General features: G+C 43.2%; 1 protein-coding gene across 2 annotated transcripts in view; it reads right to left on the bottom strand.

Moving 5' to 3' along the window:
* The window catches only part of GGT7 (gamma-glutamyltransferase 7), a 31,655-nt gene extending 23,441 nt beyond the window's left edge, over window positions 1-8,214 (bottom strand). For both annotated transcript variants that reach the window (XM_075277551.1, XM_075277552.1), the window contains exon 1: window positions 7,968-8,214. In XM_075277551.1, the coding sequence (XP_075133652.1) occupies window positions 7,968-8,124 (157 nt within the window). In that variant the 5' untranslated portion in view covers window positions 8,125-8,214. The remainder of the gene's footprint in view (window positions 1-7,967) is intronic.
* Window positions 8,215-16,095: the final 7,881 nt, after the last annotated feature.

Raw genomic sequence — 16,095 nt, 5'->3', positions numbered from 1 at the left:
AGGTTTGCGGGATGTGTGGCGGAAGGCTGAATCCCATAGACCCCTGGAGGTGGAACAGATGTGTCATTCATGGAGTCATCTGGAAATGGGGCCAAACTTTCTGTCCTAGGAGTGGTTCCCAGGTAGTGAATAGGCCGGGATGCCACGGTGGCCCGTGCCCCCATGTTAACAGGGCAACTAGCTTGCAAATGTCCAGGCCGCCCGCACCCAAAACATCTGCGCTCTAGCATTCTTCCAGTAGGTCGTTGTCTAGGGACAGGGTTGTTCATAGCTGGAGGCCGATGGGCTGGGGCAGGGGTAGAGGGGGAATTGTAATCCTGAGGCCGGGCCCGAAAGGTGGTTGGCTGGCTGAAGGGTGTCTGGGGGACTGTGGTAGTTTTCCGCTCCTCTGCAAACAACCTCTTCCACTGCGGCTTGATGGTCAGGCCCTCATCTGCAAGAGAAGCAGCTTGCTCAACTGTGGCTGGGTTCCGTTCCAGCACCCACTCACGGATCTCAGCGGGGCACTGGGAAAAGAACTGTTCCTTAAGTATGACTTGGAGGATCTTATCGACTGTGACAGCCTCCTCTCCTTCTAGCCAGCGCTTGCATGCTTGCTTCAACTTGTGGGCGAACATGTGGAAGGAGCTTCCCCCATTGTAAGACAAAGAGCGGAACTGAACTCGGTAGGTCTCTGGAGTGACTGCATAATACTTCTGCACCGCTCTTTTAATGGCCTCATAGTCCCGCTGATCACTAGGGTCCATGGCTCTGAGAGCTTCCGCAGCCCCATCTCGTAGGTGCCCCACCAGATACCGGACCCAATCCTTCTCTGGGACTTCCATCAGGTGGCACTGGTGTTCGAAGTCCTGAAAATATCCATCAACATCCCCAGCCGCTTCCTCAAAGGTCTTGAAGTGTTTATGGGAGACATATGGTGGTTCTCTCACTGTTGGGCTGGGGGCCGACGTTTGATTATAATTCCGCGTAGTTATCTCAGCCATTCGCATTTCATGCGCCATTCTTTCCTTTTCATGCGCCATTCTCTGTTCCTCCTTCTCCGTTTCCTGAGCCCTCTGTAATGCTCTACTCCTTTGCTCCGCAGTTGCTCCTAGCCCCAGCACTGCCAATTCCTCCTCATACAAAACAACCCATCTGCTCTTTTGGGTCTGTACCTGCCACTCCTGTATCTCTACTGTCTCCTGGGGGCAGCCCTCCTCATGGTCGCTTTGCAGGGTCATCTCCTCCAGTGCCTCGATCAGTTGCTCTTTCGTTCTTCCCTGGTAACTCAGGTTTAGTTCCCGGGCCCTTACTTGTAGACTTGCCATAGTCCAGTTCCTGTATTCTGAGGTTGTGGCTCCATTAATCGCTGGGCTGCTGTAGTCCATCTCGCTATCCGCTGTTGATCCCACCGCTGCCAACCAGTTGTCACGGAGCAAAGGTATACGTCTTCCTCCGGATGGTCTTTTGAATCAACAGGGACGCAAGAGGTCGGGAGACAACAGCAATTTATTGTAATCCACAAAGTTAGTAGCCGGCGGCGGTCACATCAACCGTAATAACAATAAGTCCACAGAAGTCACAATCCAATGATAGCTTTGGTTCCTTGGTCCTGTAACTAAATTCTGGCTCTCTGCAGAGCTGTGCACAGGCCGGCTAACACATACTAACTCCAGCTACAACTATATACTAAGACTGTTACACCTATATCTGTGGGTGGGAAGGGCTGAGTCACAGATCCTTCCCCCCTCACCTATACCAAGGAGAGCAGACTCCCTGTCTACTATGGACAATGCACCATCCAACATCTTCTTGGAGACACTGATCAGATTATCTCCACCCATTGTCCTCACTGGTCCTCACTAGTTAGAGGTATTTGCATACAATGTGCTAACACACTAGACCCGAATCAGCCAACTACACACTGATTTTTACAACAGGTTAGAGAATACATTCCACATGAAATATATATTACACATTGCCTATAGTATAGACTCTAACCATCCCGTGACAGACCAGTGTACCAGGCGGCAGGTTACAGTCATGAGGGGGCACATTCTGAACATTCCAGTCCCACATACTTTTTGCACCCATAAAATGATGGCACATTGCTTTCTCTTAAGATATGAGGATATTGGCAGGAAAGGTATGCTGAACCTCAGACTTTACATCACAGTGACGCAGGCGCCGGGGAGATGTACAGATAGAGCACAGGGGGGTGGTCAGGTGGACAAAAAAACACAGGTGCTGCTGCCACGCACTCTCAGGACTGCACCTCTGCATGACTCAGGTAGGTCCCACATCCACAAACATAACAAAGTCTTTTGGCGGTAATGTAACATACATGTAGTGGCGTGACTGCAATATTATGCTGTGTAACCGCACGTCACTGTATAGCATAGCATGTTTGTTCTCAATAGGGTTATACAAAGGACAAGATTGTTCATATGTAGTATACAGTATATGTAATGGGGAGATGGTATACACTAGTACATGTGGTGAGGGGTTGGTATACCCTGGTACGTATATTGAGGAGATAATGTACACTAGAACATGTACTGAAGTGGTATATGTACTGACGAGATGGTACCCTGGTACATGTGGTGCGGAGAAGGTATACACTGGTACATGTTGTGAGAGGATGCTATATACTGGTAAAGGTAGTGAGGAGATAATATAAACAGGTACATGTAGTGAGGAGATGATATACACTGGTACATGTAGTGAGGAGATGGTATATACAGGAACATGTGGTGATAGGATGGTATGTACTGGTAACGGTAGTGAGGAGATAATATAAACAGGTACATGTAGTAAGGAGATGGTATATACTGGAACATGTGGTGATAGGATGGTATGTACTGGTAAACGTGGTGAGGAGATGGTATACACTGGTACATATAGTAAGATGACATACCCTGGCACATGTATGTGCACTGAGTGGATGGTACACATTAGTACATGTAATAAAGAGATGATGGTATATGTACTTGAGATGATATGCAGTGAGGGGAAATATATATATACTAGTACATGCAGTAAGGAGATGGTATATACTGGTACATGTACTGAGGAGAAGGTATAAACTGATACATATATTGAGTAGATTATATACACTGGTACATATATTGAGGAGATGGTTTACACTGGTAATGTAGTGAGGAGATTATATACATTTATACATGTGGTGAGAGGATGTTATACACTGATACATGTGGGGAGGAGATGGTATATACTGGTAAATGTAGTGAGCAGATGAGGTGATATACATAGATGGTATATACATGTGGCACATGTAGTTAGGGGGTGGTATATAAATCAAATCAAATCATATGGATGTAATACACTAAAACATGCAGTGAGGGGGTTGTATTGATAGATGGTATATACTGGTCCATGTAGTGAGGGGTGGTATACATAGATGGTATATACTGGTACATGTAGTGAGGGGTGGTATACATAGATGGTATATACAGGTACATGTAGTGAGGGGTGGTATACATAGATGGTATATACAGGTACATGTAGTGAGGGGTGGTATACATAGATGGTATATAGTGGTACATGTAGTGAGGGGTGGTATACATAGATGGTATATACTGGTACATGTAGTGAGGGGTGGTATACATAGATGGTATATACAGGTACATGTAGTGAGGGGTGGTATACATAGATGGTATATACAGGTACATGTAGTGAGGGGTGGTATACATAGATGGTATATAGTGGTACATGTAGTGAGGGGTGGTATACATAGATGGTATATACTGGTACATGTAGTGAGGGGTGGTATACATAGATGGTATATAGTGGTACATGTAGTGAGGGGTGGTATACATAGATGGTATATACTCATACATGTAGTGAGGGGTGGTATACATAGATGGTATATACTCATACATGTAGTGAGGGGTGGTATACATAGATGGTATACACTGGTACATGTAGTGAGGGGTGGTATACATAGATGGTATACACTGGTACATGTAGTGAGGGGTGGTATACATAGATGGTATATACAGGTACATGTAGTGAGGGGTGGTATACATAGATGGTATATACTGGTCCATGTAGTGAGGGGTGGTATACATAGATGGTATATACTGGTACATGTAGTGAGGGGTGGTATACATAGATGGTATATACTGGTCCATGTAGTGTGAGGTGGTATACATAGATGGTATATACAGGTCCATGTAGTGAGGGGTGGTATACATAGATGGTATATAGTGGCACATGTAGTGAGGGGTGGTATACATAGATGGTATATACTCATACATGTAGTGAGGGGTGGTATACATAGATGGTATATACTCATACATGTAGTGAGGGGTGGTATACATAGACGGTATATAGTGGCACATGTAGTGAGGGGTGGTATACATAGATGGTATATACTGGTCCATGTAGTGAGGGGTGGTATACATAGATGGTATATACTGGTACATGTAGTGTGAGGTGGTATACATAGATGGTATATACAGGTCCATGTAGTGAGGGGTGGTATACATAGATGGTATATACTCATACATGTAGTGAGGGGTGGTATACATAGATGGTATATACTGGTCCATGTAGTGAGGGGTGGTATACATAGATGGTATATACTGGTACATGTAGTGAGGGGTGGTATACATAGATGGTATATACTGGTACATGTAGTGAGGGGTGGTATACATAGATGGTATACACTGGTACATGTAGTGAGGGGTGGTATACATAGATGGTATATACTGGTCCATGTAGTGAGGGGTGGTATACATAGATGGTATATACTGGTCCATGTAGTGAGGGGTGGTATACATAGATGGTATATACTGGTCCATGTAGTGAGGGGTGGTATACATAGATGGTATATACTGGTCCATGTAGTGATGGGTGGTATACATAGATGGTATATACTGGTACATGTAGTGTGAGGTGGTATACATAGATGGTATATACAGGTCCATGTAGTGAGGGGTGGTATACATAGATGGTATATACTCATACATGTAGTGAGGGGTGGTATACATAGATGGTATATACTGGTCCATGTAGTGAGGGGTGGTATACATAGATGGTATATACTGGTACATGTAGTGAGGGGTGGTATACATAGATGGTATATACTGGTACATGTAGTGAGGGGTGGTATACATAGATGGTATACACTGGTACATGTAGTGAGGGGTGGTATACATAGATGGTATATACTGGTCCATGTAGTGAGGGGTGGTATACATAGATGGTATATACTGGTCCATGTAGTGAGGGGTGGTATACATAGATGGTATATACTGGTCCATGTAGTGAGGGGTGGTATACATAGATGGTATATACTGGTCCATGTAGTGAGGGGTGGTATACATAGATGGTATACACTGGTACATGTAGTGAGGGGTGGTATACATAGATGGTATATACTCATACATGTAGTGAGGGGTGGTATACATAGATGGTATATACTGGTCCATGTAGTGAGGGGTGGTATACATAGATGGTATATACTGGTACATGTAGTGAGGGGTGGTATACATAGATGGTATATACTGGTCCATGTAGTGAGGGGTGGTATACATAGATGGTATACACTGGTACATGTAGTGAGGGGTGGTATACATAGATGGTATATACTGGTCCATGTAGTGAGGGGTGGTATACATAGATGGTATATACTGGTCCATGTAGTGAGGGGTGGTATACATAGATGGTATATACTGGTCCATGTAGTGAGGGGTGGTATACATAGATGGTATATACTGGTACATGTAGTGAGGGGTGGTATACATAGATGGTATATACTCATACATGTAGTGAGGGGTGGTATACATAGATGTTATATACTGGTCCATGTAGTGAGGGGTGGTATACATAGATGGTATATACTGGTCCATGTAGTGAGGGGTGGTATACATAGATGGTATATACTCATACATGTAGTGAGGGGTGGTATACATAGATGGTATATACAGGTACATGTAGTGAGGGGTGGTATACATAGATGGTATATACTGGTCCATGTAGTGAGGGGTGGTATACATAGATGGTATACACTGGTCCATGTAGTGGGGGTGGTATACATAGATGGTATATACTCATACATGTAGTGAGGGGTGGTATACATAGATGGTATATACTGGTCCATGTAGTGAGGGGTGGTATACATAGATGGTATATACAGGTCCATGTAGTGAGGGGTGGTATACATAGATGGTATATACAGGTACATGTAGTGAGGGGTGGTATACATAGATGGTATATAGTGGTACATGTAGTGAGGGGTGGTATACATAGATGGTATATACAGGTCCATGTAGTGAGGGGTGGTATACATAGATGGTATACACTGGTACATGTAGTGAGGGGTGGTATACATAGATGGTATATACAGGTACATGTAGTGAGGGGTGGTATACATAGATGGTATATACTGGTCCATGTAGTGAGGGGTGGTATACATAGATGGTATATACTGGTCCATGTAGTGAGGGGTGGTATACATAGATGGTATATACTGGTCCATGTAGTGAGGGGTGGTATACATAGATGGTATATACAGGTACATGTAGTGAGGGGTGGTATACATAGATGGTATATACTGGTCCATGTAGTGAGGGGTGGTATACATAGATGGTATATACTGGTCCATGTAGTGAGGGGTGGTATACATAGATGGTATATACAGGTACATGTAGTGAGGGGTGGTATACATAGATGGTATATACTGGTCCATGTAGTGAGGGGTGGTATACATAGATGGTATACACTGGTCCATGTAGTGGGGGTGGTATACATAGATGGTATATACTGGTCCATGTAGTGAGGGGTGGTATACATAGATGGTATATACAGGTACATGTAGTGAGGGGTGGTATACATAGATGGTATATACAGGTCCATGTAGTGAGGGGTGGTATACATAGATGGTATATACAGGTACATGTAGTGAGGGGTGGTATACATAGATGGTATATACAGGTACATGTATTGAGGGGTGGTATACATAGATGGTATATACAGGTACATGTAGTGAGGGGTGGTATACATAGATGGTATATACTGGTCCATGTAGTGAGGGGTGGTATACATAGATGGTATATACTGGTCCATGTAGTGAGGGGTGGTATACATAGATGGTATATACTGGTCCATGTAGTGAGGGGTGGTATACATAGATGGTATATACAGGTACATGTAGTGAGGGGTGGTATACATAGATGGTATATACAGGTACATGTAGTGAGGGGTGGTATACATAGATGGTATATAGTGGTACATGTAGTGAGGGGTGGTATACATAGATGGTATATACAGGTACATGTAGTGAGGGGTGGTATACATAGATGGTATATACTGGTCCATGTAGTGAGGGGTGGTATACATAGATGGTATATACAGGTCCATGTAGTGAGGGGTGGTATACATAGATGGTATATACAGGTACATGTAGTGAGGGGTGGTATACATAGATGGTATATACTGGTCCATGTAGTGAGGGGTGGTATACATAGATGGTATATACAGGTACATGTAGTGAGGGGTGGTATACATAGATGGTATATACAGGTACATGTAGTGAGGGGTGGTATACATAGATGGTATATACTGGTCCATGTAGTGAGGGGTGGTATACATAGATGGTATATACAGGTACATGTAGTGAGGGGTGGTATACATAGATGGTATATACAGGTACATGTAGTGAGGGGTGGTATACATAGATGGTATATACTGGTCCATGTAGTGAGGGGTGGTATACATAGATGGTATATACTGGTCCATGTAGTGAGGGGTGGTATACATAGATGGTATATAGTGGCACATGAGATGTATAGGGTGTGATGAAGCTACAGCTGTGTGCAGCACATGATGCTATAACATGGAGGCCATATTCACACTGCATGCGCTGCTATTACACGGATATCACAGTACACTGCAGATAACGCATGCACACCTGCACCATGTACACATTATTTATTACTCCGAGCAAGACAACAGCGGATTACCGGAGTCATGCTCCCCCAGGAAGGTGTCATCCTCCCCGGCTCTCGGCACAGGCTCTCCCCCGGCTTCCTCTTCTGGCAGACGGGGAAAGCTGGTGATGCTCATGTAGTCTACAGGGGAATACGAGCCCAGAGATCGCCCGGGGCCCGGCTCAGCCATCTCCACTAGCCCGTGACGTCACCACTACTGTGGAGGGAGGGCTGCACCACTGGAGAGACACCACTAGATGGCGCTGGCTGTAAGAACCATCAGTGGTGACAGGTGATGGCAGATGGCAGCCGTCCAATATACAGGGTCTGTGGGCAGCGCAGAGGGCAGTCACTGGGGTCTCATAGACACGGTGTGCATGAGGGCAGGACAACCATGGGATGCTGGGGGTTTGCAGCACTGACAACTGCATCCTCTAATAAACCCAGGGATACTTGTGTTTGTCCTGCATCTTGGTTCTATTCATCCTTTGTAGGGAGTGGGAGGGGGAGGAGGGGGATGGAACTGCCTGTGTAATACACAATTCATATGGCATGTATATCTAATACTGTATCATATATATATATATATATATATATATATATATATATATATATATATACGCTCACAACACAAGTATACAATCTAAATACATTGATGTGAACAAGCTGTATTTTTAATAGAACAATTTTAAGGTATATTCTGGTTAAAGGTATCGCCTCTGTTTGGGGAGTCCGCATGGGGACCCTCTGAATGCAATACCGAACGCATTAGCAAACGGCGAGCTTATGAAAGCACACGGACCCCATAGGCTATAATGGTCCATTCACATGGAAGAAAATGGTGAGGAATTTGGTGTGGAATTTCAGCGCGGAAAAAAAGCCTCCCATTGACTGCAGTGGGTTCCTTTCTCACTTTATTTTAGCAAATGACAAAAAATAAGTTATTACATTTCTGTTGCTACACCTGCATAAAAATGTTACCCAGTACTGTATCTCCTACCCTGTGCATAGGTGGTAGCTGGAAATAACCACAATACTCGTGTAGAGAAACTCTCAACTTTTTAACTCTGCCATTGTTTTTCTGGTGTTAATTTTACATTCTTTCCTGTGCCATAAAAATGACATGTATGAACTGCAGGTCAATTTTGAGTTTTAGGTCTAGGTCTCCACAGGCTGCCCTGGCAGTAAGCAGTTCTGTTCACAGAGTCGTCACTACACGTCCATCTGATGTCATGTCCTGGAGGGTCAACTCATCCAGTCGTCCATACATCAAATGTATGCTATAATGTAATCATGCTCCCTGTTGTGCACTCTAAAGCCACAGCCCATAAGTAATATATCACTAATATATACCCTAACTGTATTGCTATTCCTGATAACCCAACTGTGTGTGAAAAAGAACTGTCCCTCCAGGAGTGTAAGTTGTGGTTGTGCAGAGGGTGCCCAGGAGCCCATAAGCACTGGTATTGGTATGAGATTGCAGCTTCCATCAGGCCCGTAAGCCAAGGAGACCCCCAGATCCCCCTAACCACACTAAGGTGGATTAAACTCCTTAACACCCGTAACCTATGAAGAATTCACTGTAGGGATGAGGTAGTGAGTCCCGGACAAAAGATTGCAGCAGGGCTACAAGACTTTAGTTACGCCACTGTGTCCCACTGTAGTGCAGATGTCTTTTTACTTTGTAGAGCCTTCCCCCATTTGTCTCTCCATAGACTTCTATTGTGCAGATTTGATGAGTGACAGAAAGAGACAAATAAATGAAGAAACAGGCACTTTTATTATATAAAGTATCTTCATCTGCACTATGGATTTATGAAAAAAAATAAAGATTTAGTTACACTTTAAACTTGTGTGAAATTGACCTAAGGATAAAGCGTCCTAGTATTATTCTGCTTGCTATTATATATATAACTTGTAATTTAAGGATTCCTGTGTAAGCTAAAGCTAGATGACGACTGCTGTTGTGCCCTTGCTCGAGATGGATATTGTTACATGATGGCTAGTGCCTGTTGAAATACATTGTAGGGGCAGCATGGTGACGCTGAGTCCTGGGTTTGAATCCTGCCAAGGACATCTGCAAGGAGTTTGTATGTCCTCCCTGTGTTTGCATGGATCTCCTCCCATAGTCCAAAGACATACTGATAGGGAAAAATGGAGATTGAGAGCCCCATATGGGGCTCACAATCTGCATAATAAAAGAAATATATTGTAAAACAATTATTAATATTCCATACCGTGTTTGTGGCATAAAATTATTGTCACAAGTGCTGCCCTCACCACTTTCTCCTATGAGCTGACGTATTGTTTGCTCCAGACCTGCAACATCTTCATCATGCTTACGATTTTGGCCTGGATTATAGTGCATGTGCACAAACCCGCTGAAGGCCGCTCCTGATTTATGACAAAGCATGCGGCCCATCATAAATGGGGCTCTTCCTCTGGTGGAACAGGATTCCGGGCGTAAAAAATGACAGTCTTGATAAATCCTCCCACTTAGCACATTTCATACAGTGTTGGCCAAAAGTATTGGCACCCCTGCAATTCTGTCAGATAATACTTGTTTTCTTCCACAAAATGATTGCAATCACAAATTCTTTGGTATTATTATCTTCATTTAATTTGTCTTCAATGGACAACCACAAAAAGAATTGTCAAAAAGCCAAATTGGATATAATTCAACACCAAACATAAAAAAGGGGGTGGACAAAAGTATTGGCACTGTTTGAAAAATCATGTGATGCTTCTCTAATTTGTGTAATTAATAGCACCTAACAGGTGGTGGCAATAACTAAATCTCACTTGCAGCCAGTTGAAATGGAGTAAAGTTGACTCAACCTCTGTCCTGTGTCCTTGTGTGTACCACATTGAGCATGGAGAAAAGAAAGAAGACCAAAGAACTGTCTGAGGACTTGAGAAGCAAAATTGTGAGGAAGCATGAGCAATCTCAAGGCTACAAGTCCATCTCCAAAGACCTGAATGTTCCTGTGTCTACCGTGCGCAGTGTCATCAAGAAGTTTAAAGCCAGGGGCCACACGGTGGCTCAGTGGTTAGCACTGCAGCCTTGCAGCACTGGAGTCCTGGTGTTCAAATCCCGCCAAGGGCAAAAAACCATCTGCAAGGAGTTTGTATGTTCTCTCCGTGTTTGCATGGATTTCCATCCCATATTCCAAAAAAAAAGACATACTGATAGGGAAAAATGTACATTGTGAGCTCTATATGGGGCTCACTATCTACATTTAAAAAAAGAAAAAAAAAAAAAAAAAAAGAAGTTTAAAGCCCATGGCACTGTGGCTAACCTCCCTAGATGTGGACGGAAAAGAAAAATTGACGAGAGATTTCAACGCAAGATTGTGCGGATGGTGGATAAAGAACCTCGACTAACATCCAAACAAGTTCAAGCTGCCCTGCAGTCCGAGGGTACAACAGTGTCACCCCGTACTATCCGTCGGCGTCTGAATGAGAAGGGACTGTATGGTAGGAGACCCAGGAAGACCCCACTTATTACCCAGAGACATAAAAAAGCCAGACTGGAGTTTGCCAAAACTTACCTGAGAAAGCCAAAAACGTTTTGGAAGAATGTTCTCTGGTCAGATGAGACAAAAGTAGGAAAAGGCATCAACATAGAGTTCACAGGGAAAAAAAAGAGGCCTTCAAAGAAAAGAACACGGTCCCTACAGTCAGACATGGCGGAGGTTCCCTGATGTTTTGGGGTTGCTTTGCTGCCTCTGGCACTGGACTGCTTGGCCGTGTGCATGGCATTATGAAGTCTGAACGCTACCAACACATTGTGCAGCATAATGTAGGGCCCAGTGTGAGAAAGCTGGGTCTCCCTCAGAGGTCAGGGGTCTTCCAGCAGGACAATGACCCAAAACACACTTCAGGTCAGCACTAGAAAATGGTTTGAGAGAAAGCCCTGGAGACTTGTAAAGTGGCAGCAATGAGTCCAGACCTGAATCCCATAGGACACCTGTGGGGGAGGAGAGATCTCTTGATGGCAGTTTGGAGAAGGCCCCCTTCACATCTCAGGGACCTGGAGCAGTTTGCCAAAGAAGAATGGTCTAAAATTCCAGCAGAGCCTTGTAAGAAACTCATTGCTGGTTACCGGAAGCGGTTGTGCGCAGTTATTGTGTCTAAAGGTTGTGCTACCAAGTATTAGGCTGAGGGGGCCAATACTTTTGTCCGGCCCATTTTTGGAATTTTGTGTAAAATGATCAATGATTTCACTTTTTTTTCATTCTCTTTTGTGTTTTTTCATTGCAAGAAAAATAAATGAAGATATTAATACCAAAGAGTTTTTGCTTGTAATCATTTTCTGGAAGAACATGAGTATTATCTGACAGGATTGCATGGGGTGCCAATACTTTTGGCCAAAACTGTATATAATAGTGCGCCATATGGCGAACCATATGTGAATGACATAGGCATATGAAACAAGTGCGACATTTTGCTTGAAACTCTACAAGCACATACAAAAATGGCATCAATGACCTTGAGTGTCAATTTTTTAGTGTCACAATTGCAACCAAAAACAGAGTGTAAACATATGTATGTCCCCAACCAGTCTTGACTTGACACTAGACGTGTATACATATGAAGCGTGTATTTATGGACCTTTATGGACGTCATATCCAAGAGGAATCTACTACCTACAATAATTATTCATAGCTATGCCAACAAATTACATAGTAATTACCAGACCGGTTATTAGAACATCCAATAAAAATCACGAAGGCAATATATAACAAGAACCTCAAGGAGATACCTACGTGTATGTAAGGATATTGCAAGACTGGAAACAAGGCCAATGGAAGAGCAATGACGAATAACGAAGCCTATGGTCCTCAATGTAAAATGTCTGCTAGGGCCCCCATTTACCATATGCTACTTATAGTACTGATGGGGTCTTTGAACCTACTCAGGCACCAGGGCCTTGGTGTAATTGTTACCTCTGAGCCCCTATAGGTTCACTACTAGTACTATGGGGTAGGTGGTGAGAGGAGAACCTCCTGGCTGGTCCCAGTGTCTTTCCCTTTACAGAAGTCCAATTTCTGATCAAGTTTCCTGTTAGAAGCTGGGTAACCAGTAATCATGGAACCCCTACCAAAACTTATAATGGACTTCTACTCTAACATGACCACCTTAACCCCTTCCCGCCACCGGCTTTTTTCAATTTTCGTTTTTGACTCCCCCCTTCCAAACCCCATAAATTTTTTTTTATTTTTTCACTCTCAGAGCCATATGAGGTCTTAATGTTTGGGGGACAAATTGTTCTTCATGATGCTACCATTAATTATTCTGTGCAATGTGCTGGGAAGCTAGAAAAAAATTCAGAATAGGGTGGAATTGAAGAAAAAGTGCATTTGTGCAAATTTATTACAGGCTTAGTTTTTACGGTGTTCACTGTGCAGCCGAAATGACATGTCACCTGTATTCTATGTTTCGGTACGATTCCGAGGATACCAAATTTATACGGTTTTATTTACATTTTAACCCCTTAACAAAAATGTTTTTTTTCTAAAAGTCGCCATATTCTGACACCTGTAACTTTTTATACTTCAGTGTACGGGGATGCATAGGGCGTCTTTTTTTTCTGCAGTGTCAGGTGTACTTTTTAGTTCTACCATTTTGGGGAATGTCTATTGCTTTGATAACTTCTTATTAAAATTTTTATCAGAGGCAAAACAGTGAAAAAATAGCAGTTTGTCATTTAGATTTTTTTTTCCAGCAGTGGCGTTTACCATACAGGAAAAATATTATTATAGATTTGTAGAACGGGCATTTTTGGACACAGGGATACCTAATGTGTAAGTGTGTCACAGTATTTAAGTACTTTTATATGTGTTCTAGGGAAAGGGGGTGAGGTGAACGTTTATTTTATTTTTATAACTTTAAAAAAAAAATGTATACATTTATTAAACCCCCCCCCTAGGGGGTCTGAACACTAATATGATGGATTGCATAAAATCGTCACATAAAACCGTCAGTTCTATTGCAGGCTACATAGAGCAGCCTGCATTAGAAAGTATAGAATGACAGGACGGAAAGCCTTCTAAAGGTTCTCGGCTGTCATGACAACTGGATGCCAGACCCAGAGCTAGCTCCGCACACCGGCGATCCACAGGAAAATGACAGCGCCCACGTGCCTCCGGTAAAATGGCACCTTGGTCGGCTTTCACCGAGGTGCCCGGGGGTTTAATGTCCGTGATCAGTGCGGACTATGGTGCCGCCCGGCTCCTGGGTGACCGCCATCTTTACACACCCGGCATCTTTGAATATGTTTGGGGAGGAGGTAGACTCATTATAAGCAGCAAATACAAATTGACAGTTTGGTTATTTTGGTCTCCTTCACACAGAGAGATAATACACACAGTGATGTCACAGTACAGGGATAATACACACAGTGATGTCACAGTACAGGGATAATACACACAGTGATGTCACAGTACAGGGATAATACACACAGTGATGTCACAGTACAGGGATAATACACACAGTGATGTCACAGTACAGGGATAATACACACAGTGATGTCACAGTACAGGGATAATACACACAGTGATGTCACAGTACAGGGATAATACACACAGTGATGTCACAGTACAGGGATAATACACACAGTGATGTCACAGTACAGGGATAATACACACAGTGATGTCACAGTACAGGGATAATACACACAGTGATGTCACAGTACAGGGATAATACACACAGTGATGTCACAGTACAGGGATAATACACACAGTGATGTCACAGTACAGGGATAATACACACAGTGATGTCACAGTACAGGGATAATACACACAGTGATGTCACAGTACAGGGATAATACACACAGTGATGTCACAGTACAGGGATAATACACACAGTGATGTCACAGTACAGGGATAATACACACAGTGATGTCACAGTACAGGGATAATACACACAGTGATGTCACAGTACAGGGATAATACACACAGTGATGTCACAGTACAGGGATAATACACACAGTGATGTCACAGTACAGGGATAATACACACAGTGATGTCACAGTACAGGGATAATACACACAGTGATGTCACAGTACAGGGATAATACACACAGTGATGTCACAGTACAGGGATAATACACACAGTGATGTCACAGTACAGGGATAATACACACAGTGATGTCACAGTACAGGGATAATGCACACAGTGATGTCACAGTACAGGGATAATGCACACAGTGATGTCACAGTACAGGGATAATACACACAGTGATGTCACAGTACAGGATAATGCACACAGTGATGTCACAGTACAGAGATAATACACACAGTGATGTCACAGTAAAGGATAATACACACAGTGATGTCACAGTACAGGGATAATACACACAGTGATGTCACAGTACAGGGATAATACACACAGTGATGTCACAGTACAGGGATAATATACACAGTGATGTCACAGTACAGGGATAATACACACAGTGATGTCACAGTACAGAGATAATACACACAGTGATGTCACAGTACAGGGATAATACACACAGTGATGTCACAGTACAGGGATAATACACACAGTGATGTCACAGTACAGGGATAATACACACAGTGATGTCACAGTACAGGGATAATACACACAGTGATGTCACAGTACAGAGATAATACACACAGTGATGTCACAGTACAGGGATAATACACACAATGATGTCACAGTACAGGGATATACAGTATATACACAGTGATGTCACAGTACAGGGATAATACACACAGTGATGTCACAGTACAGGGATAATACACACAGTGATGTCACAGTACAGGAATAATACACACAGTGATGTCACAGTACAGGGATAATACACACTGGTGTTACAGTACAGGGATAATACACACAGTGATGTCACAGTACAGGGATAATACACACAGTGATGTCACAGTACAGGGATAATACACACAGTGATGTCACAGTACAGGGATAATACACACAGTGATGTCACAGTACAGGGATAATACACACAGTGATGTCACAGTACAGGGATAATACACACAGTGATGTCACAGTACAGGATAATACACACAGTGATGTCACAGTACAGGGATAATACACACAATGATGTCACAGTACAGGGATAATATACACAGTGATGTCACAGTACAGGGATAATACACACAGTGATGACCCTAACCCATCTA

Source organism: Leptodactylus fuscus, chromosome 6, assembly GCF_031893055.1.
Source record: "Leptodactylus fuscus isolate aLepFus1 chromosome 6, aLepFus1.hap2, whole genome shotgun sequence".
NCBI lineage: Eukaryota > Metazoa > Chordata > Amphibia > Anura > Leptodactylidae > Leptodactylus > Leptodactylus fuscus.
Note: the sequence above shows the minus strand (reverse complement) of the source record. Positions and strands in the feature narration are given on the sequence as shown.